General features: G+C 36.4%; 1 protein-coding gene across 1 annotated transcript; it reads left to right on the top strand.

Moving 5' to 3' along the window:
* The first annotated feature begins 13,573 nt into the window (after positions 1–13,573).
* Positions 13,574–16,207, top strand: LOC131635268 (GDSL esterase/lipase At5g45920-like). Its single transcript, XM_058905881.1, has 6 exons — positions 13,574–13,592; positions 13,697–13,803; positions 13,929–14,147; positions 15,218–15,285; positions 15,385–15,549; positions 15,694–16,207. Exons 2-6 carry the CDS (start codon positions 13,702–13,704, stop codon positions 15,848–15,850), a joined length of 711 nt encoding a protein of 236 aa, XP_058761864.1. The 5' UTR covers positions 13,574–13,592; positions 13,697–13,701; the 3' UTR covers positions 15,851–16,207.
* The last annotated feature ends 3,387 nt before the right edge of the window (positions 16,208–19,594 follow it).

Genomic DNA, 19,594 nt, shown 5'->3' with positions numbered 1-19,594 from the left:
GCAAGAAAGGCTCTCAGGGCCGGATACTATTGGCCGACCATGCAACAAGATGCCAAAGAGAATGCCTAGAGATGCGACAAATGCCAACGTCATGCCGATATGCCCTTAGCTCCCCCGAACGAGCTTAAATCCCTATCGTCGCCCTGGCCTTTCTCCACCTGGGGAATGGATCTCCTCGGACCATTCCCGGTAGGATCATACCAAAACAAATATCTGGTGGTCGCCGTGGAATACTTTACTAAATGGATAGAAGCCGAAGCGCTCGCCAAAATCATAGCCCAAAATGTACTCCGTTTTTACAAATGAAACGTACTCGCTCGGTTCGGGGTACCACAGGCGATAATAACCGACAACGGTACCCAATTCACTGATAGGAAGTTCCAAGAGTTCGTAGCCAAGCTCGACACCAAACAACACTTCACTTCGGTGGAACACCCCCAAACAAATGGGCAAGCCGAAGCAGCCAACCGAGTCATCCTCCGGGGACTGAAAAGAAGACTCGGCGAAGCCAAGAAAGCCTGGGTCGAGGAGCTGCACAGCGTACTCTGGGCGTACAGAACAACACCTCATTCAAGCACAGGCAAAACCCCAGTTAGATTAACATACGGCACCGAAGCCGTGATTTCTGTGAAAATCCGGGAACCTTCTCGTCGAACCGAGTCACCTCTCGAAGAAGAACTCCACGACGAGGCTATGAGGGAAGAACTCGACATGGTCGAAGAGATCCGAACAGGATCTTCCCTCCGCGAAGCCAAGCTTAAGCAACAGATAGCTCTGCGCCATAACACTAAAGTCATCAAACGTGAGTTCAAAGTCGGCGCCTTAGTGCTCCGCAAAAACATGAAAGACTCGCGCGAAGACAAACTCGCCCTAAACTGGGAAGGCCCATACTGAGTTTACGACAAAACCGAGAATGGCGCCTACTACCTCGAGAACCTCCTCGGAGAAAAACTTGCTCGACCCTGGAATGCTGAAAAACTCAGACGCTATTACAGTTAAAAACAAGCTAACACTCCCCGAGCGCTCACCCCGAACATGAGGGGGCAACCGGGCACGGACTCGCGTCATGGTACGAACGCGAGCACTCCACGACAACGACAGTCGGGACTCCCCACCGAGGAATAGGACCGGCTACACGGGGAACTCTACACCTAGACCCACCGTGGCAGTACCTGCATGGCAGAACCCTAGCTCGCGATGAGACCGTTCACGCCGCGAGCACTTGGCCCCAACCGCGGTCTCGTGCTCGCTCTTAGCGCACATATGCTCTGCGCACCCGGGTCGTACCCCACACACCCAGAAAATCAACCTGGGCCGAGCATAGTCCAAAAACGAAATACTCCTAAGTATGATATTACGCCCCCGGAGTGCAAACATGATCCAGTCTCAAAATACCTGTAACAATTAACACTCTAAACACGCAGAGGAAAATCTAAAACATAAAATGCACGAGTGTAATTAAAGCCCGACCAAATTGGCCGGTGATATCCAAGTATTACAAAACCAAGACAGGCACGCAGGCCCCATAATCTAGAAAAGAAACAAGAAGTGGCACGCAGGCCGAGAAAACACGGGCGCGCAGGCCCAGAATGTCAAAACAGGAAAATTTCATTCTTCCTCATCAGGGGTGCCGGGCACAATCTGACCATCCACAATCCTCGACGAAAGACCAATGTTGTCTGTCTTCAGCCCCAGATTTAGAAGACACTACTGCTGAACTGCCCTCCTGAACCCAGCCTCGGCCATGTCAGCAAGCTCGAGCTTCAAGTCGTCGATTTTATCGACAAACTCGATTCTGGTCTTTAGCAAAACTACATCAGGGGATTCCTCCCCCGTCGGCGCCCAAGACTGTTCGAGGTCAGAAAACTTTTTCTTCTCGATCCTTTTCCTCGCCTTCTCCCGAACCGCTTTCAGCTTGACCACCTCATCCTCGGCGACCTTTTTGTCAGTCTCCGCCTTCTTCAAGGCATCGGCGGAAACAGTGCCCTCTTTCGCGAGAACATGAGCCATCTCCACAACCCTCATGACCGCAGCAGTATCGCCGACAAGCTGTTTGAGACGAGCATGAGCGGTCATTCCCTCGACGCGACGGGCTTCGTCCGGGGAGACAGTCAGAGGATACTTCTCGAAGAACTAACCCTCTTTGAAGCAGGGAGGGAGCGAGAATCCATGGCCAGGCCCCAAGTTCGACGGTTCCTCCCGAGCCGCCTCATCCGTGCACATCTTCTTCGGAGTTTTTTCCCCCTCCACGATCACTTGAGGAGAGCCAGCCGACCCTGAATTATCTCCCGAAGTGGCCGACCGGTTCTTGTTCTTTGCCCGAACCCTCCTCGCATCATGGAATATCTTTAGGAGCTTCTCATCCTTCTCCGGCATAGCATCTGAAATACAAAACAGACAGATTAGCAAAAGTCATTATTAAAGAAGAATAAGAGAGAAATATCCTAAAAAACCACCTAGCAGTGCTACAGCTTCCTCAGACGTCCTGCAGGACAGAAGAGCTTTCGTATTGATGGCCAGCGTCTCAACTTTCGCTACACCATCCTCGTCCAATACAGGCTCATCACTCCTCGTCACCCACTGGGTCAATGAGAAGCTATCCACGTACTTGCATAAGACTGCATAAGCCGTCGTCTCCTGCTCGTCCAGATCTGCATCATCACAAGCATAACTCCTGGGAGGAAGACCGTAATGCCCCCTCCACCAGAAGAAAGGGAACATTCTACAGAGCTTGGTCCTAACCTCACCATGCTCGTCCCACTCGGGCCTCCCCTCCTCGTCACAGATCGTCACCATCTGAGCCAGCGAAGTATACGCCGCCTGGCTCTGTAAACGGACGACGAAATACCGATCTTTGAAATCCTTTACCGAATCAATGTAGATCTGGAAAATCTTACGGTCAACATTCTTGAAGGAGATCCAACTAAATCGCCCACCGGCTGATTGCCTCTGAACTCGAAAGCAATGGCCGAACAGAGCAGTAGTAGCCCCGATTCCCAAATATTCACAAACAATCTCGAACGCGCGCATAAAGGCGAAGGCGTTTGGATGTAATTGGGACGGAGCCAACCTAAGACCGGCCAGCAGGGCAACCTGAAAATTGGTGAAGGGCAGACGGAACCCTAGCTCCCTGAACACTTACTCGTACATCGCAAAACTATCCCCTGTGAAATGAGAGCACATCCGATCATTTTTAGACGGACATCCGACCTGGAAATTCGGAGGGTCGCTGGGCCCCCTATCTTTAACCTCCCTGAAATCCCCATTCAGAGATTCGGTATATCGGGAAACCATGGTCAGAGGCTCGTCGGCCACCCAGTCCACACTACTCTCACAATCATAGTCAAAGAGGGGAGTCGGCGGAACCCCCTCCTCGGCACCAGAACTGGGGGAGCCCTCCTGTTCTTCCCCTTCCTCTATAGCCGCGAGATGAGAGTTGTCAACCTCGATCACCTCAACATCAGAATTGCTCGCAGTTGTCTCCCGCGAACTATCCCACGAGCTAGATTCCGATCCCGACGACGAACTAGATCCGAAATGGGAGTTACCTGCAGGCAGAAGGAAAAAGTGAATCTGACAGTTCATCAAATCCACCCTTCCACCGCGACACAGGTGAAAGGGTATAGCAGCAGGCGCCGAAACCCCCGGCTAAACCCCTCGTCAAAGATGCACTTGGTTGCTAGCCGAGGACTCACCCCGTTAAACTTAGCAAAAATCAAACAAAACATACGCGCTCGAGTCCTACGCAGCATGGTCGATGCAATCCTTAAACGCGCCGACCATATTTATGAAGGAGCCGAGGGAAGGCACGAATTCGCCGGCCAAATCCATGGGTTTGATGAGCCAAGTCATGAAGGCACCGGGCGGTGACGGAAAAATCAACTACGCTACTAACCTCCCCCGGGAATCGCTTGAATAACCCGAGGAGAAGGTTATGGCCTTTAAATCTCACGAGGATAAATTGCCGACTTAGACGATAAAACGGTAGAAGCACCCTATAAATGCCCTAAAAACAAAGAAAGATATGCGAAATCTGGAGTTAGACATCAATCGTACCTGATAGGGACATGTTTCCAACAGATTTGAGCGCAATCCTTCAAGTAAATGTGGTCAAGCGATGGAGGCCTGGGAAAATCAACGCTGGAGCCGAGCACGTAAGCGAAGAACAAAAAAGCCCAAATGGGAGGGTTTGTCCCCTTTTATAGAAGAAACGCTCAGAATATGAAACGTCGCGTCGGCCGACACAGCCTCCCCTAGGCGCCGCCATCTACCCCTAGGCAATCATTGCTCAATGCCACGTCAGCGAGTGAGAGTCACGCGCGATCTCTCATCTCCCACCGCGAATAGCTCCATCCGAGCGCGACTGAGAGACGAGGAACAACTGGACATGGGCCGACCACTGGCGAAGTCAAAGCTCCTTACTCAGAACTCCGACTTGGGGGGCTCATGTTCTGGACTGGGCCAAGATTCGGCCCAATCTACTTTCGGCCCACTTAGCCTGGCTGGCCCAAACCACTCCATGCCCCATGAATAGCAGTGGAATGCTCGTCTCCACCGCGCCCGGCATAATGCTCCCCGCGAGCTGCCCGACGCCCGACATGGATGCTCCCCGCGAGCATCCTCTCTGCCGAGGACCCTGCTCCTCGTAGGGCTCCTTCATATTCAACCCCCCGAGTAACGCGGAGTCCACGTGGTCCCTAAAAGACCGCGTCTCCCGTAAACTTCGGAGCGGTTAACCAGGACAGAGGGCACTCACGCACCTCCAATATTTCCGCCTAGGAAACCTGGCAGTCTCCTAATTGGGCCTGGACAACCAACCCAAATAGCGAGATCTGTTAGAACAAGATTTGTTCTGATCAATATTCTTAGTTTTGATGATAACAAGGATATGAATTTTGTGTGAGATAATGTGGTACTCTAATACATTGCAATTTCCCTTTCAGGAAATATATAAAGAGTATGCACAAATCAGCGCTCAGAAGCTTTGACTCAGAAGGTTCAGCATGCAACATCAGAACATGGTCTGGCAAGACATCAGAAGATGGTCAAGGCAGAATCAGAACATGAGTCTATGGAAGCATCAGAAGAACTTGAGATCAGAAGCAGAAGCACTGAAGTTCTCATGGTATCACGCTCAAAAGCACTTCAAGGTCAGAAGACAAGAAGATGCTATGCACCAAGCTGTTTGACTCTGATGATATTCAAACGTTGTATACACAAACATCAGATCAGAAGAAAGTACAGGTGGCAGGCTACGCTGACTGACAAAAGGAACGTTGGAAGCTATTAAAGGTAACGTCAGTAGACACAGCGTGAACAAGGCTCGAGATAGTTGACAAAAGCGTGAAACATTAAATGCAATGCTGTACGGAATACGCAAAGCATTAAATGCTCCCAATGGTCATCTTCTCAAGTGCCTATAAATATGAAGTTCTGATGAGAAGCAAGGTTACCAATTCTTGACGATTTCTGTGAATATTAACTTGCTGAAACGCTGTTCAAATCAAAGCTCAGAAACTTCATCTTCATCAAAGCTCACTACATTGCTGTTGTAATATATTAGTGAGATTAAGCTTAAACGTTAAGAGAAATATCACTGTTGTGATTATAGCTTTTCAGAAGCATTTGTAATACTCTTAGAATTGATTACATTAATTTGTAAGTAACTAGAGTGATCAAGTGTTGATCAGGATACTCTAGGAAGTCTTAGCTTGTGTCTAAGCAGTTGTAATTAGAGTGATCACGTGGTGGTCAGGATACTCTAAGAAAGTCTTAGCTTGTGTCTAAGCATTTGTTCCTAGAGTGATCAGGTTGTGATCAGGATACTCTAGAAGACTTAGTCGTGGGCTAAGTGGAAAACCATTGTAATCTGTTGCGATTAATGAATTAAATCCTCAGGTGAGGTAAATCACTCCGTGGGGGTGGACTGGAGTAGTTTAGTTAACAACGAACCAGGATAAAAATAATTGTGCAAATTGTTTTTATCGTTCAAGTTTTTAAGACTACACTTATTCAAACCCCCCCTTTCTAAGTGTTTTTCTATCCTTCAAGATCATGGCCCAGCGCTAGGGGCTATAAATACCCTCTTTCACTAGAGGGTGAGGTATTCACTTCTTTCTAACCTTTAGCTGGTACTTTCTCTCCTTTACTCATCTTCTCACTTTGGCATCGGAGTACCTTGCAGGTACACCCCCCCTTTACTTCACGAAGACCCAACTTCCGAGCAGGCTTTGACGATCCTTCTGATCAGGTACGATCAGAAATAAATCAAATCTATTTATAGTATTTATACAATATATTTTAAATTATAAAAATCATATTTTAATATAAAATGTTAAGTTTGTAATTTTTTAAATATATTTTAGATCACATCCCTACTGATCACTACTTGCTTGTATGCTAGGTCGAACAATTTGTATTCTCCAGTTGAATGATATCCTATTAGGATCATCTGACTCAACTTGTCATCGAGTTTTCTTCTCAACTGATCTGACACATGTCTATGTGCTATTGTAATGGGGTGGGAGAACTGACTTTTTAAAATGTTGCGGATAGCAAGAGTCGCCACCGACTTTTATTTTATCCAATTGGAAAGGCTAAAAGAACAGAAAAAGACCTTTTAAAAAGACTTTGAGTTCGGGGGTAAGTTATACAAAGGGAAGGTATGATCACCCTTTGTATCCATGGTTATCCATAGGCTCTTAATTGCTTAGCTCACTTTTTGTTATCAAAATGTTTGAAGTGTAGTGTGTGAATTGAAAAGATTTGAATAAGAACTTTAACTTGTAAATAAGCGTAGTCTTTTTGAATTGATTTGAAAAAGGAGTGGGAAAAGTATTTTGATTTGAATTTGAACAGAGCAAGCATTTAAGAACACCTACTCTAAGTTTAAATTTTTTTTCTATTCTTTAAGACTTTTGTTTGAAAGGGCTATCCATACCATAAAGAGGGCAGGTAGTCCTTTCATTGGATTTGAAAAGGGTCATCGAGGGTATCGTTCGCCATAAGACTGTCCCTACCATGAAGAGGGCAGGTAGTCTTAGGAAGGATATAATAGTCATTTTAGGCAATCAATGAGGATACCTTAGCAATCAAAGGGACGATCATCATTTATTCGAGGCAACATAGAGGGACTAGATCTCATATGATGATTTTATTCGTAGGCATCAGGCTAAGGTATCCTCGTATTCGAGGGACTTGACTATTTTTAAATCGAAAGGCAACAGACAACAGGCAGCATAAGAAGGGTTACCACTAAAGGGTGTGTGTGCTACAATCAAGTGATTCAGTTCGGATATTTTATCTTGTAAAATTAGTGAGATAAATCCATTTTAACAAGGCTTGCACTCCCTAGGATTACTAACCACAGCAGAAAATAAAACAGAATTAAAAGTTCTTACGCTATTACAATAAACACCTGTAGGGCAGAAAAATAAAGGCAGGAATTAAAAGGCAAAAAAATAAAACCCTAAACTATTACATGTCTTTTGGGCAGATACAAAAAATCAGGCAAACGATAAAAACATAATAAAGGCAAACCCCAAATGGGGAACAAGTTAACCATAGTTAATAGAATATGCCAGCAAGGCAAGGCAAAAGGTAAATGAATATTAGGCAAAAATAAAAGGCAAATAAACACAAATTTAAATTAAAAGGAAAAGGTTTTTGAAAAGGGACGAACCCTGATTTTAAATCAAATCTTATTGTAATAATAAATAAAAAGGGTTGGTAAAAACAATCAAGTTAATGGACGATACCTGCCTAAGACTTCTAGGTTTACCTAGGGTTTCGTTTAAAATCGAGGCTAGGCGATCCTAAAATTAATTATTGGTTATAACCAAATTAATTTTATTTGACTAATCCTGATTAAATTAACCTAAAACTTAACCCTGATTAAATTAACCTAAAACCTAACCCTGATTAAATTGGTTAACCCTAACTTATTAAATTATCCTAATTAATTAATCTAAAACTAACTATCTAATTATCTAAAAAATCTAATTAAATTAAATGTTCTAATTAACCTAAATTAATTAAAGAAAATCTTTTTAATAATAATATAAAAGTTTATCATTATATATATATATATATATATATATATATATATATATATATATATATATAAAATTAAATAGTTTTCTTTTTTTTAAAAAAAGAATTCTAGTTTTTTAAAGGAATAAAATAAACAAACATATTTAAAACCGTTTAAAAAAAACCAAAAAAAAGGAAAAAAGAAAGAATTAAAAGAAAAACAAAGAAATAATAAATAATAAAAAAATTAAAAACTTAGCGAAATGTTCCAGTGTGGTGGATCCTGAGGACATATGGTGGTCCTGCGCTTTCTGGTGCGTTAGATCTGAGGAGATGACGATCAGATGGTTGCCATGCGAAGGAGCGTTGTACGCGCGTGAGACCGGACACACAGGATCCATTCCACCACCGAAAAGAAAAGCGCGCGCCCTCCCGTTTTGAATCTGGCCAATCAGAAGACGCCGCCCCATCATCTTCTTCTCCATCCGTCGTTTTAGGTTTCAGCGACGGACAAAATCGTGGCTAAAGCCTTTGCCTACGGTTACCGTCTGTAGCCATATGCTCTTGCGATTCAAACCTGCAAATCGTCAACATCAAACACACACAAACAACCCAGATCGAACATATATGCCCCTACGAATCACATGGTGCCATTTATTAGACCTAATTTCGCTTAGAATGAAAAACCCTAATTCGAAGCTTCAAGCTTCGTTCATGGCAGAACTCTAAATCTGCACTCAAAACTTAAGCCAACGATCCAGAAAGTTTGCACGTATGATCAAGAATACAAATATGCCAGCAAAATCAATTTAATATGCATAAATCAATGCAAATTGGAAAAATTCAAGAAAACGTAAACCTTGATCGTGATGCTACTTCTGGATGCGTGGGGGGCTTGGGAAACGTTTGAATAGCTTCAGAGAGACTTAAGGAAGGTGTTGGAATCCTTAGATCTTCTTGAATCATTCTGCAACTTGGAAACCGTTTTGAGTTTTCCTCTTGAAATTCTTGAGCTTTTTGCGAGTTCCTTAGGGCTGCAATCCTTGTCCTTTAGGTCTGGAACTGTAATGTACTTATAGGAGATCCAATTAGGTTACTAATCTTGGATCAAATCTCTTTGAATCATTGATTGCAATCTTGGAAAATTTGATTGGAAATTATTTCTAAACTTGGCCTTATTTGCTTCAATCTACTCCAATCACCATGTGCACGAAATTGAATTGAAAATATGTCATAAATGATGATTAGATTTGATTCCTATATGCCTTCAAATCAAATATTTGAGTTTTACATGATTTACATAAACTATTTATCCCTTTAAAATGATTAATAATTCATATAAAATCAAATAAAATTCAAAAATTCGTGGCAATAATATTTGGAGTCTAGGATAACTTGAGGATCAAGATTAGGCCAAAAATGTTTGGGCTTGTTTGTAAGAAAAATCCATTTTGAATCACTTTTGTTTCACATTTTTCCTTCAAAATTGTCCAACTTTGACAAGGCATATCTCCCTCCATTTTTAAGATATGGAAGAGTTCTACGACTTTTTGGAAAGCCCAAGATGTCCTCTACAAGCCACTTTAGAACCATTTTTCCATTTGGATATTTTATCTTGATGATATGGCCTTTGACAAAAAACTGCTTTTGGTTGACTTTCAAAAATGACCTATAATCTTTTGGACTATATCTCTCAAATGAAGCATTTTTTGGCCTTGGCTTTAGAGAGACAAAGTTGTAGAGAATTCAATTTCCTTCAAAATGGGATTTGGTTAGGGAATTTCTAATGTTCCATGTGAAAGTTATGGCTGGTCAAAGTTTAGTTGACTTTTAGGTTAAAAACCTAATTTAGAAACTTTAAGTTTTGTTGATTTCTGAACTTTCCTCGATGGATCATGATCAACCCTTTATCAAATGATGAATGTTACTTCAAGATGTTGATGTTGACCAAAAATCAGGAGTTTTGACTGTAATTTGACCATGGTTGACTTTTAGGTCAAACTGGTCGACTGTTGACCATTTGAACTGTTGACTGAGCAATCTTGTGAATCAGAGTTTGAAACTTGGCATGAGGTTCCTTTGAAGCATATGATAGGCCATGGAGTCCACTTGAGGCATCAGAAGTTGATTTTACTTGGAGAGAAGCAAAACTTTAGTTGTGGGTTGTTTGTTTAGGAGAGTGTGCATTCAGTCAAGTCCCGAGCCTTTGATTTTCAAGTGAGCTTGAGTATAAAATGTCGTGGGAAAATTTTGGGGTATGACATCTATAGATCAAAATACCTTCAGATATTTACAACACATTTGAAATTGCTCTTCATGCCTGGTATATACAACACATTTGAAATTACTGACCTCTTGCCACCTTTTCTCATAATTAGAACGTCTCTAATACCTTTAGCTGCTAGAGTATTATTATTTGCGAATTTCACCATGTTTTTCATTGAGGGTTTTATGTTGACGAACCAATCTTTCCTTCCAGACATGTGTGACGAGCATCCTGAATCCAAGTACCATTGGTCCTTGAATTTATCTTCATTTCTTGTTGTGACCGTCAGCAACATCTCTTCTTCTTCATGTTTTGCAAATTTTGCATCACTTTTTTTATTCTTATACTTTTCTGGACAATCAGTAGAATATTGGCCGTACTTCTGACAGTTGAAACACTGTATGTGACTTTTTTCAGGCTTTCGATCACCACCTCTTCCTCTACATGCAGCACCACCTCTTTGGTTGCCTTGGTATAACGACTTTCTCTGATTCGACCAACTTTCTTCTTACTGATTTCGACCAGTCGAATTGTTGTAGCCACCTCTACCTTTATTTCCATTCCAACTTCCTTTGCCTTTCTTTTCTTTTGCTGATTGAGCCTGTAAATCCACATCGCTCTTCGAGTTGCTTGCAGCTCTTTCAGCCATTCTTTGTTCATGGGATTCCAACATCCCTTGAAGCTCTTCCTTTGTCAATTTCGACAAGTCTTTCAACTCTTCTAGGGCTACCATTTTGTGGTCGAACTTAGGACCCAATGACCTCAAGATCTTTGCAGCCACTGATCTTGATGTCAACACTTCTTCACATACCTTGATTTGATTCACTTGTTTCGTAACCCTAGTGAAGAAATCAATTATTCTTTCACTTTCTTCCATCTGAAGCAATTCACACGCTCTTTTGTGAGTTTGTAACCTCGCCTCTTTCACCTTTTCAGCACCACCAGAAGACTTTTTGAAAATCTTCCAAGCTTCTTTTTCAGATTCTACATCACTAACCTTTTCAAAATTATCTGGACTCAAACATTGATGAATTATAAAGAGAGCTTTATAATTCTTCTTCTTTAATTCTTTGTGTACAACTTCTTGTTCTTTCATCGCGTCTTTTGCAAGCGGTTCTAACCCTTCTTTCACAAGATTCCAAAGATCTTGACAACATAACACAAACTTCGTCTGTTTGCACCAATTCTCATAGTTATCTTCTTTTAGAATTGGAATACTCTCCGGAAAGTATCCATTCAGATGATTCATTGTCATCGCCATTCTGTTGCCTTGAATCGATTAACCGGAGCTCTAGATACTAAATGTTGGAATTAAACTCAAACCTTTGAGTGATTCTTTATCACTACACAATGACAATGAAGAAAACAAGAAAGAAAATTTGGGTTGCAAAGAATTAGGGTTTGCAAAATTTAAGGAAGAAGACAATGATTTTCTGTTGAGTTTCTCTCTGCCAACAAACTATTGAAACTTTCTTATTCATGTGCAACTGCAAATTCTGTAAATATAAGTTATATTCAAAATAAGGGTTACTCCCTCTATTTGTAGTTTTAAGTTTGCTTTATCCCTAAGTCAAATAAAGCCCAAAACTACAAAAGCCCAAAATACCTATTTTGGATCTAAATCGAATTTGTGTGTAGCAATCTGCTTACAACACTTCGATAACTACAAACACTTCGACACACATAGTTTCGACACAAAAGAATTACAATTTAACAAGGAGAAGTGAGGTCCAACTCCTTGTCATCCCTCTCATCATCTGACATGGTGAATTGGTTTATGAAACTGTTTTTGCAGAGAATGATGGAAGATGGAACGAAAGACAAAAGAATGACACAAAACATTACTTCAACGCTTAAATAAATGGAATAATTAGCCTTAAATGAATGAATATAAGAGGAACTGCAAAGGTATTTTTTTTTGTTTCCAATGCCTCTATCTTTTCATTTCATAAGATTCGTTGGATTTGAATTAGGATTTGTAGAAATTAAGTATGGACGAAGTAATTAATTGTTAAGTAATAATTAAAGATAATGAAGTAAGGTTTTTAATTTGATTTATTTAGGATAATGAAGTAATTATGGTTGTACTAAATTTTATTATATTAATAATAGATAGATATTAAATAATAGATACTTCAATATATCTCTTTCTCAGAGCTTGTTTGATAAGATCATAAAAAGAGCTTTTAGCTTTTAACTTTTAACTTTTCAGCTCATATAAATAAAAAAGTTCTGTTTGATAACTGTTTTTAGCTTTTAGCTTTTTTACTAACTTTTGTCTTTTTTTGAAAAACTATTTGAAATAGCTTTTGAGCTTGTAGCTTTTAGCTTGTGACATCTTCTTCAATTTATACCCTTATTATTTTAACAAAAATCAATTTTTACTCTTCAATATAGTATTAGTTTTTACCCTACGATATATACTATGATTTAATGTTTAATGTTTTTAATAACATCTAAATTATACAATAAATTTTGAAATAATGATATTTCTCAAGTTAGTGAAACGTAATCGAAGAATCAATGAGATTAAATGAGACGAAGAAAATTAAAAATTTTGTTGTATTTTTATGGTATGATATTAAATAATAAACTTATTTTTATCATTAATTTTGATTAATTTAACTTAATTCAAATTTCATATATTTCGTTAAATTTATTTATATAATTTATATCCAAATTTAAAATATTTTGATGTTTCTTAAATTTTTCACATATATTAAAATTGTTTTGTAAATCTGTATTAATATATTTATTTTTCAAATAATAATTAATTTTATAATATAATATGATGAGATAAATAAATCACAAATTTTTTAATAAAAATGTCATTTTCTGTCATCTTGTATTTATCAGTTAGTGTAACAACTAATTAATCAAACACTCAAATTAATTTATCAACTATCAATTATCAAATATAAACTACTAGTCATCAGCTATCAACTATCAGTTATCAACTCCCACCTAGTTTTTATCAAATAGAACTTTGCTATTGGGTGCAGTTACCATGAATAGATAAAAATCTATGCACCATGCATAGATTATTATGGACCCTTGGATTATTGGATTAAATTCTAGACATCAATTGTTATTACTCAATACTCACCACTCAATACTCAATACTGGATTAAAAATATAATTCAATGGCTTATGTAGACTTATGCATGGTGCATAAGTAAAATCCTTATGCATATTACCCAAAGCTTTGCTATTTATTTGTTGTAAGACTCTACATTGTCTACGTTGAAAATTTTGGGTGGAAAAAGAAAAGTGGTTTACGACACACATTTTACAAGTGAGACAATCTCCTCCTCTCATTTTCTTCTCTTTCTCTCTTAACTACTTCTCCTCACACAAAAAAACAACCTAATAAAATCCTTACTGTCTTGTCGTGTCTAGGTAACATGTCAAGGTCAAAGATATATCTTTTCGGTGACTCAATCACTGAGAAATCATTTGCTGTTGGTGGATGGGGTGCTTCTCTAGCCAACCATTTCTGTCGAACGGTAAGTTTCATTCTTTCTTCATTTCACCAACCAACCAATCATGTTTCCATGTCTTTTCATTTGTAATGGGTTTGATGATTTTAAGGTAAAGTTTGAAGCTTTTTGATAATGGGTTTGTGTAACAGGCAGATGTGGTGGTAAGAGGGTATACCGGATACAACACAAGGTGGGCACTGAAGGTGCTGGAAAGGGTTTTTCCTCCCTCACAGGAAACTGCTCCCGTTGCTTTGACTGTTCTCTTTGGGGCTAATGATTCTTGTCTTCCTTATAGATGTTCTGCTTTTCATCATGTGCCTCTTCTTGAATACAAGGGTAACCTTCGCTCCATTATCTCCTTCTTCAAGGTAAATAAATATTACTCACTTCGTCTCATAATAAGTGTCCCATTTGAGTTTTGCACGGTTTTTAAGAAAAGAAAATGATTGAATGTGTTGGTTTTATTGATAAAGTCAAGATCTGTTACATTGGTTTTCTAAAGAGACATTTATTTTGAGACATGAAAAAAGTGTAAATGAAACACTTATTATGAGACGGAGGGAGTAGTGATTTTTAAGTGCATTGTTTAGTATTAAGGAATCTGAAATTATTGTTAACAGATCTTGAAATATAAGTTTACACTTCAAAACTATCATCAGTATAGTATATTGTTTTATCCTTGTTTTTGCAAGTTAGTTTGATAAGTTGTAAGGTATGAAGCCATACACCTCTGGTAGTTGGGATGTAGCGGTGTCTAACACGCATCGGTTGGAAAATATAAAATAGTGTCGAAAAAGTCAAACAAGTATCCCTTAAAAATGTTTTTTTTTTCTTTGCTTCAATACTTTTTGAATCGGTGTCCGACACATTTATAAGAGTTAAAAATGTATTGAAACAACAATGTTATTAATAAAGAATTAAAAACATTAATTTTTTATTAGAATATTCTTAACTCTTTTAATTATAGAGGAATAAATGGAGTTCAAATACTATCTTATATGTAGTGGTGTCGGTGTCGGTGTCCTATGTTTGACATTATCGGTATCGTAGTGTATGTGTCGTGTCAGAATCCATGCATCATATGCTGTAAGTGATATCTGTTATTAGCATTCTGTTAGAAATGCAGTTAGTTAGCTGTAACTGTATCCTATTCAAAAGCTCATATATATAAAGAGCCTCATGTAATCACTCTAACAGTTAACAGAAAATACAATGAATGAGAAGCTTCTCACAAATGGCGAAGTTTCAATTCTAGTAAAAACTAATTCTGCATCGTAAATGGGTTGAGCTGTAATGTGATTAGTAGCACTTGTATGAACGATCCGAATCAACCGAATTGCATGGCTTTAGAATGATTGCTACAGAAGCTTAATATGTTTTTTTTGCCTAAGTACTGTAGTTGATGTATTCAAGTAATTTAATTTCCTTTGAATTTTAGAAGCGATGGCCGAAAACTCATGTTCTCCTCATAACCCCTCCTCCAATCGACGAAGATGCACGGCTTAGGTACTGTTATATTGGCTTTTTGTTCTTCATGCTGTCATTGATTTTGTAAGGTTTCCTTTATTTGTTCATACTCGAAGAATTTGTAACAATCTATTTCAGACACCCGTACGTGGAGAATCCAGAGGGTCTTCCTGAAAGAACAAATGAAGCTGCTGGTAAATATGCTAGAGCATGCATTGCTGTGGCCAATGAATGCCGTGTTCCCGTCATTGATCTCTGGACCAAAATTCAACAGTTCCCTAACTGGAGAAAAGATTATTTAAGGTTCTTGGATCATTATTTTTTACCTTTTTTTTTATATTTGATTGCAGCATTTCGACGGTGTCGTAAATCTGTCACTAAACAAAATTTACCATTTAATAGAAGAGTGTGATATGAATATACTAAGGTTTGTTAATTGAAATGCAGTGATGGTTTGCATCTCACTGAAGCTGGTAGTCAAATTGTTTTTGATGAAGTAATCAGAAAGCTAAGAGATGAAGGCTTGACTCCGGATACTATGCCGGTTGATCTCCCGTTTTTATCTGATATGGATACTAATGACCCCATGAAGTCGTTTGAGTAATGAAGTCTGTGTTTGGATTGATGGAGCAATATGAACTGAGATGAAATGAAATAATTCAAAGGGTACGAAACCCTTTTTCGATTGTTATTTTGTTATAACAATCTCCGATACTTTATATGTCCTGAATAGAACATTATGGCATAAGTTGATCAATGTTGTTGATCTCATTTAGTAAGATTTGACTACTGATCAATGTTGTTGATCTCATTTAGTAAGATTTGACTACTGTAATTGATTTGGATTGTTATTTTGTTATAACAATCTCTGATACTTTATATGTTATAACAATCTCCGATACTTTATATGTCCTAAATAAAACATTATACTTGGTAAGATTTGATTGTTGCTCTTGTTGTATTCTCTAATAGTTTATATGAAGAACTTATCTTTGCAAATGCTTTTTTTTGTATGAAAACCTTTGATATTGCGATTTCTTTTGTTTGGTCAAAATCGACGACTTGATGTTTGAGTTCAAAACAATTGGTTGAACTTGAAGGAGTTATGCAATAATCGATTTCAGATTTGAAATGTAGTTGTCCCGATCTTTTTTTTTTTAAAAAAGATTTATGCGTAGATGAAAGTTTGTTAACGTATGTTAAGTCAATGTCATGCAGTCCCAAATCATTTGGCTCGTCAGTGATGAACAACTTTAATATGAATTGAGTTTCAATATTAGCATCGGTATTTTTTTGGATTTGATTTTGTTTAGTTTAGATCTGAATATTTTTAAAGAAAAGTTGGGTAAAAATCATGAAAAATACAGAAAAAAAAGTTAAAAATTGACGAAGAGGAAAATAAACAATACAATATGAAGAAGAACAATCAAATCAATTTTTGAATTAAAATTCAATAAGCTATCTATAGATAATCGGTAATTAATCTGGACCGTTAAAATTCAATAATAATGTACCTATGGTTAATCGCCATCAGTATCAAAAGTTTTTATTGGTATAAACTGGAATATAATAGTAAAGCATAATAATAATAATACTTCTAACAATTAGCAGGTACAAAAGAAACCAGTTTTTTAGAATGTTGCAATGACTCATACACAACAGCTTGATAAACATTATCACCAGAACTGTCACCTGCGGAAAAGATGAGACGGTAGTTCTTTCCTGAGATAATTTGAACTTCGCTCTTGATCACGTTTTTGAGTTTTAGCTTCAACCCAGTTAACTTGTTGTACTCTGTAATAGCAAAATTGGCGATATCGATTATTTGTGGGTCTTTGATTGGACTCTGATCACTACGTTCTATGCACGCAATTGCAGAGACTATCAGAACAATAAAGAGGAGAAAAAACAATTGGAATTTCATGATGATGATGATGATGATGATGTGTAGTAATAGTAACTATTTTCTTTTTCAAACTTTACAATTTCAATTGATGTTGTTGGGTTAGCCTTTGCAAGTTAGGTTCTTTTATATATATATGTGATGAAATTTCTTTGATCATGAATTTATTTAGTAATTAATTGACAAATCAAATTAAAGTCAATAATTTCATTATAGTTTATATATGGAAATGAATCAAATCTATTTATAGCATTTATAAAATATATTTTAAGTTTTTATATAAAAACATATTTTAATTAATTGACAAGTCAAATTAAAGTCAATAACTTCATTCTAGTTTATATATGGAAATAAATCAAATCTATTTATAGCATTTATAAAATATATTTTAAGTTTTTATAAAAAAATTATATTTTAATATCATATTTTAAGTTTGTAATTTTTATAATATATTTTAAGATTTCATGCGACTTTTGCTAAAAATCTATTGGGCCTCTTCTATACTTTTTTAAAACAAATTTATAAAACATTATAAAATAATTTTACATATTTGTTCAATAAAAAAAATCATCAATCTTTTATGCCGTCAATCTTTTGTATATGGAAATAAATCAAATCTATTTATAGTATTTATAAAATATATTTTAAATTTTTATAAAAAAAACATATCATATCATACTAAATTATAATCCTATAACTTCTTCCCATCAAAATTTTCCGCCAAATCTTTTTCATCAAATAATAGAATAAAAAATTAATAATAATTAACTAATTACTATAAACTACCCACTTATAAAAAATTAATAATAATTAATTAATTACTATAAACTTTTCACTTCTTCAATTAATTAATTAACTAATTACCTTTTCTTCTAATTATTTATTAATTCCTTAATAACTAAAAAATAAAAAATTGTAAAACAACTAACCTGACCACGTTCTTAATTAACTAACGACTAATTAATTTTTGTAATTGTTCCAATATATTTATTATTTGTTTTATTTAATCATCATCATACTAAATTATAATCATCATACAAGAGCTCGTTTGGCCCGGCTTTTTTAAGTCTTAAAAGTTACTTTAAAGTTAAAGTTAAAAATAAGAGCTTTTAAAATTAAGTTAAAGTTGTTTGGTTATGATTATTTTTTAAACTTTAGAATTATTTTTAATTTTATTTTTTTCATTAAAGTTATATATATATATATATATATATATATATATATATATATATATATATATATATATATATATATATATATATATAATGCGTATTAATTATTATATATATATATATATATATATATATATAAATAATGCGTATTGATTAATTGTTGTATTAACATCTATAATATAGTGTATAGTTTAATAATATTATTATTGAAAATCATTATATAGTAAAATAAGATATAATATACAAAACGAATAAAAAGTTGGACAAAACTAGTATCTACAAAAATGATGATGTAAACAGAAGAAGAAAAAAATAAAATAAAACATAACTCTAGATGTTATGAACCGTAGAAAAAATTGAAAAATTGTCGTTTACTGCACTAGCGCAATTTTTTTTAAAAAAAATGCTTTCGTTGAGATTCGAACCGCGACCACATGTTTTAAGCTCTGAAAAAGTTGATTTCAACGCCTTTTTTACAAGCTCCTTTTATTTAATTTTTTGCCTTGAAAAAAAAGCTACTTTTTTTCATAAGAGCTTTATAAAAAATGTGTTTGGCCCTCCATCTCCTTATAAGGAGAAGAAAAGTAGATAAAAAGTTGGGCCAAACACTACCTAAATTATAATCCTATAACTTCTTCCCATCAAAATTTCCCGCAAAATCTTTTTTATCAAATAATATAATAAAAAATTAATAATAATTAACTAATTACTATAAACTACCCACTTATAAAAAATTAATAATAATTAATTAATTACTATAAACTATTCACTTCTTCAATTAATTAATTAATTAATTACCTTTTCTTCTAATTATTTATTAATTCCTTAATAACTAAAAAATAAAAAATTGTAAAACAACTAACCTGACCACGTTCTTAATTAACTAACGACTAATTAATTTTTGTAATTGTTCCAATATATAGTTTTTCTTACAATTATTCATTAATAACTAAAACTAAAAAAAATACAAAAATAAAAAATTAGCCACGTTTTAATTAATTCATGCCTACATAAGTGGTTTTGTTTTTATAACTTCTCATTTTCATTTTTTAAAAAACCTCTAGCCACTAGCCCACTACCTCATGTAAGGTAGTGGTTAGTTTTTATTTTTTAACTTATCGAGCATATTTAAAGAAACAATAACTCATTATATAATTTTTATTTTCTCTTTCATGTAGTGTTTTTGAAGTTTGCTCTCCTTCACCCTTATCTTTATGAATTTATTTGTTTTTTACTTATTTTGTTTAACTTTTTTTATTCATTTTGTGCAGAT

This window comes from Vicia villosa, unplaced genomic scaffold (assembly GCF_029867415.1).
Source record: "Vicia villosa cultivar HV-30 ecotype Madison, WI unplaced genomic scaffold, Vvil1.0 ctg.001462F_1_1, whole genome shotgun sequence".
Taxonomy (NCBI): domain Eukaryota; kingdom Viridiplantae; phylum Streptophyta; class Magnoliopsida; order Fabales; family Fabaceae; genus Vicia; species Vicia villosa.
The sequence above is the reverse complement of the archived record's forward strand: the minus strand, read 5'-3'. Positions and strand labels throughout refer to the sequence as shown.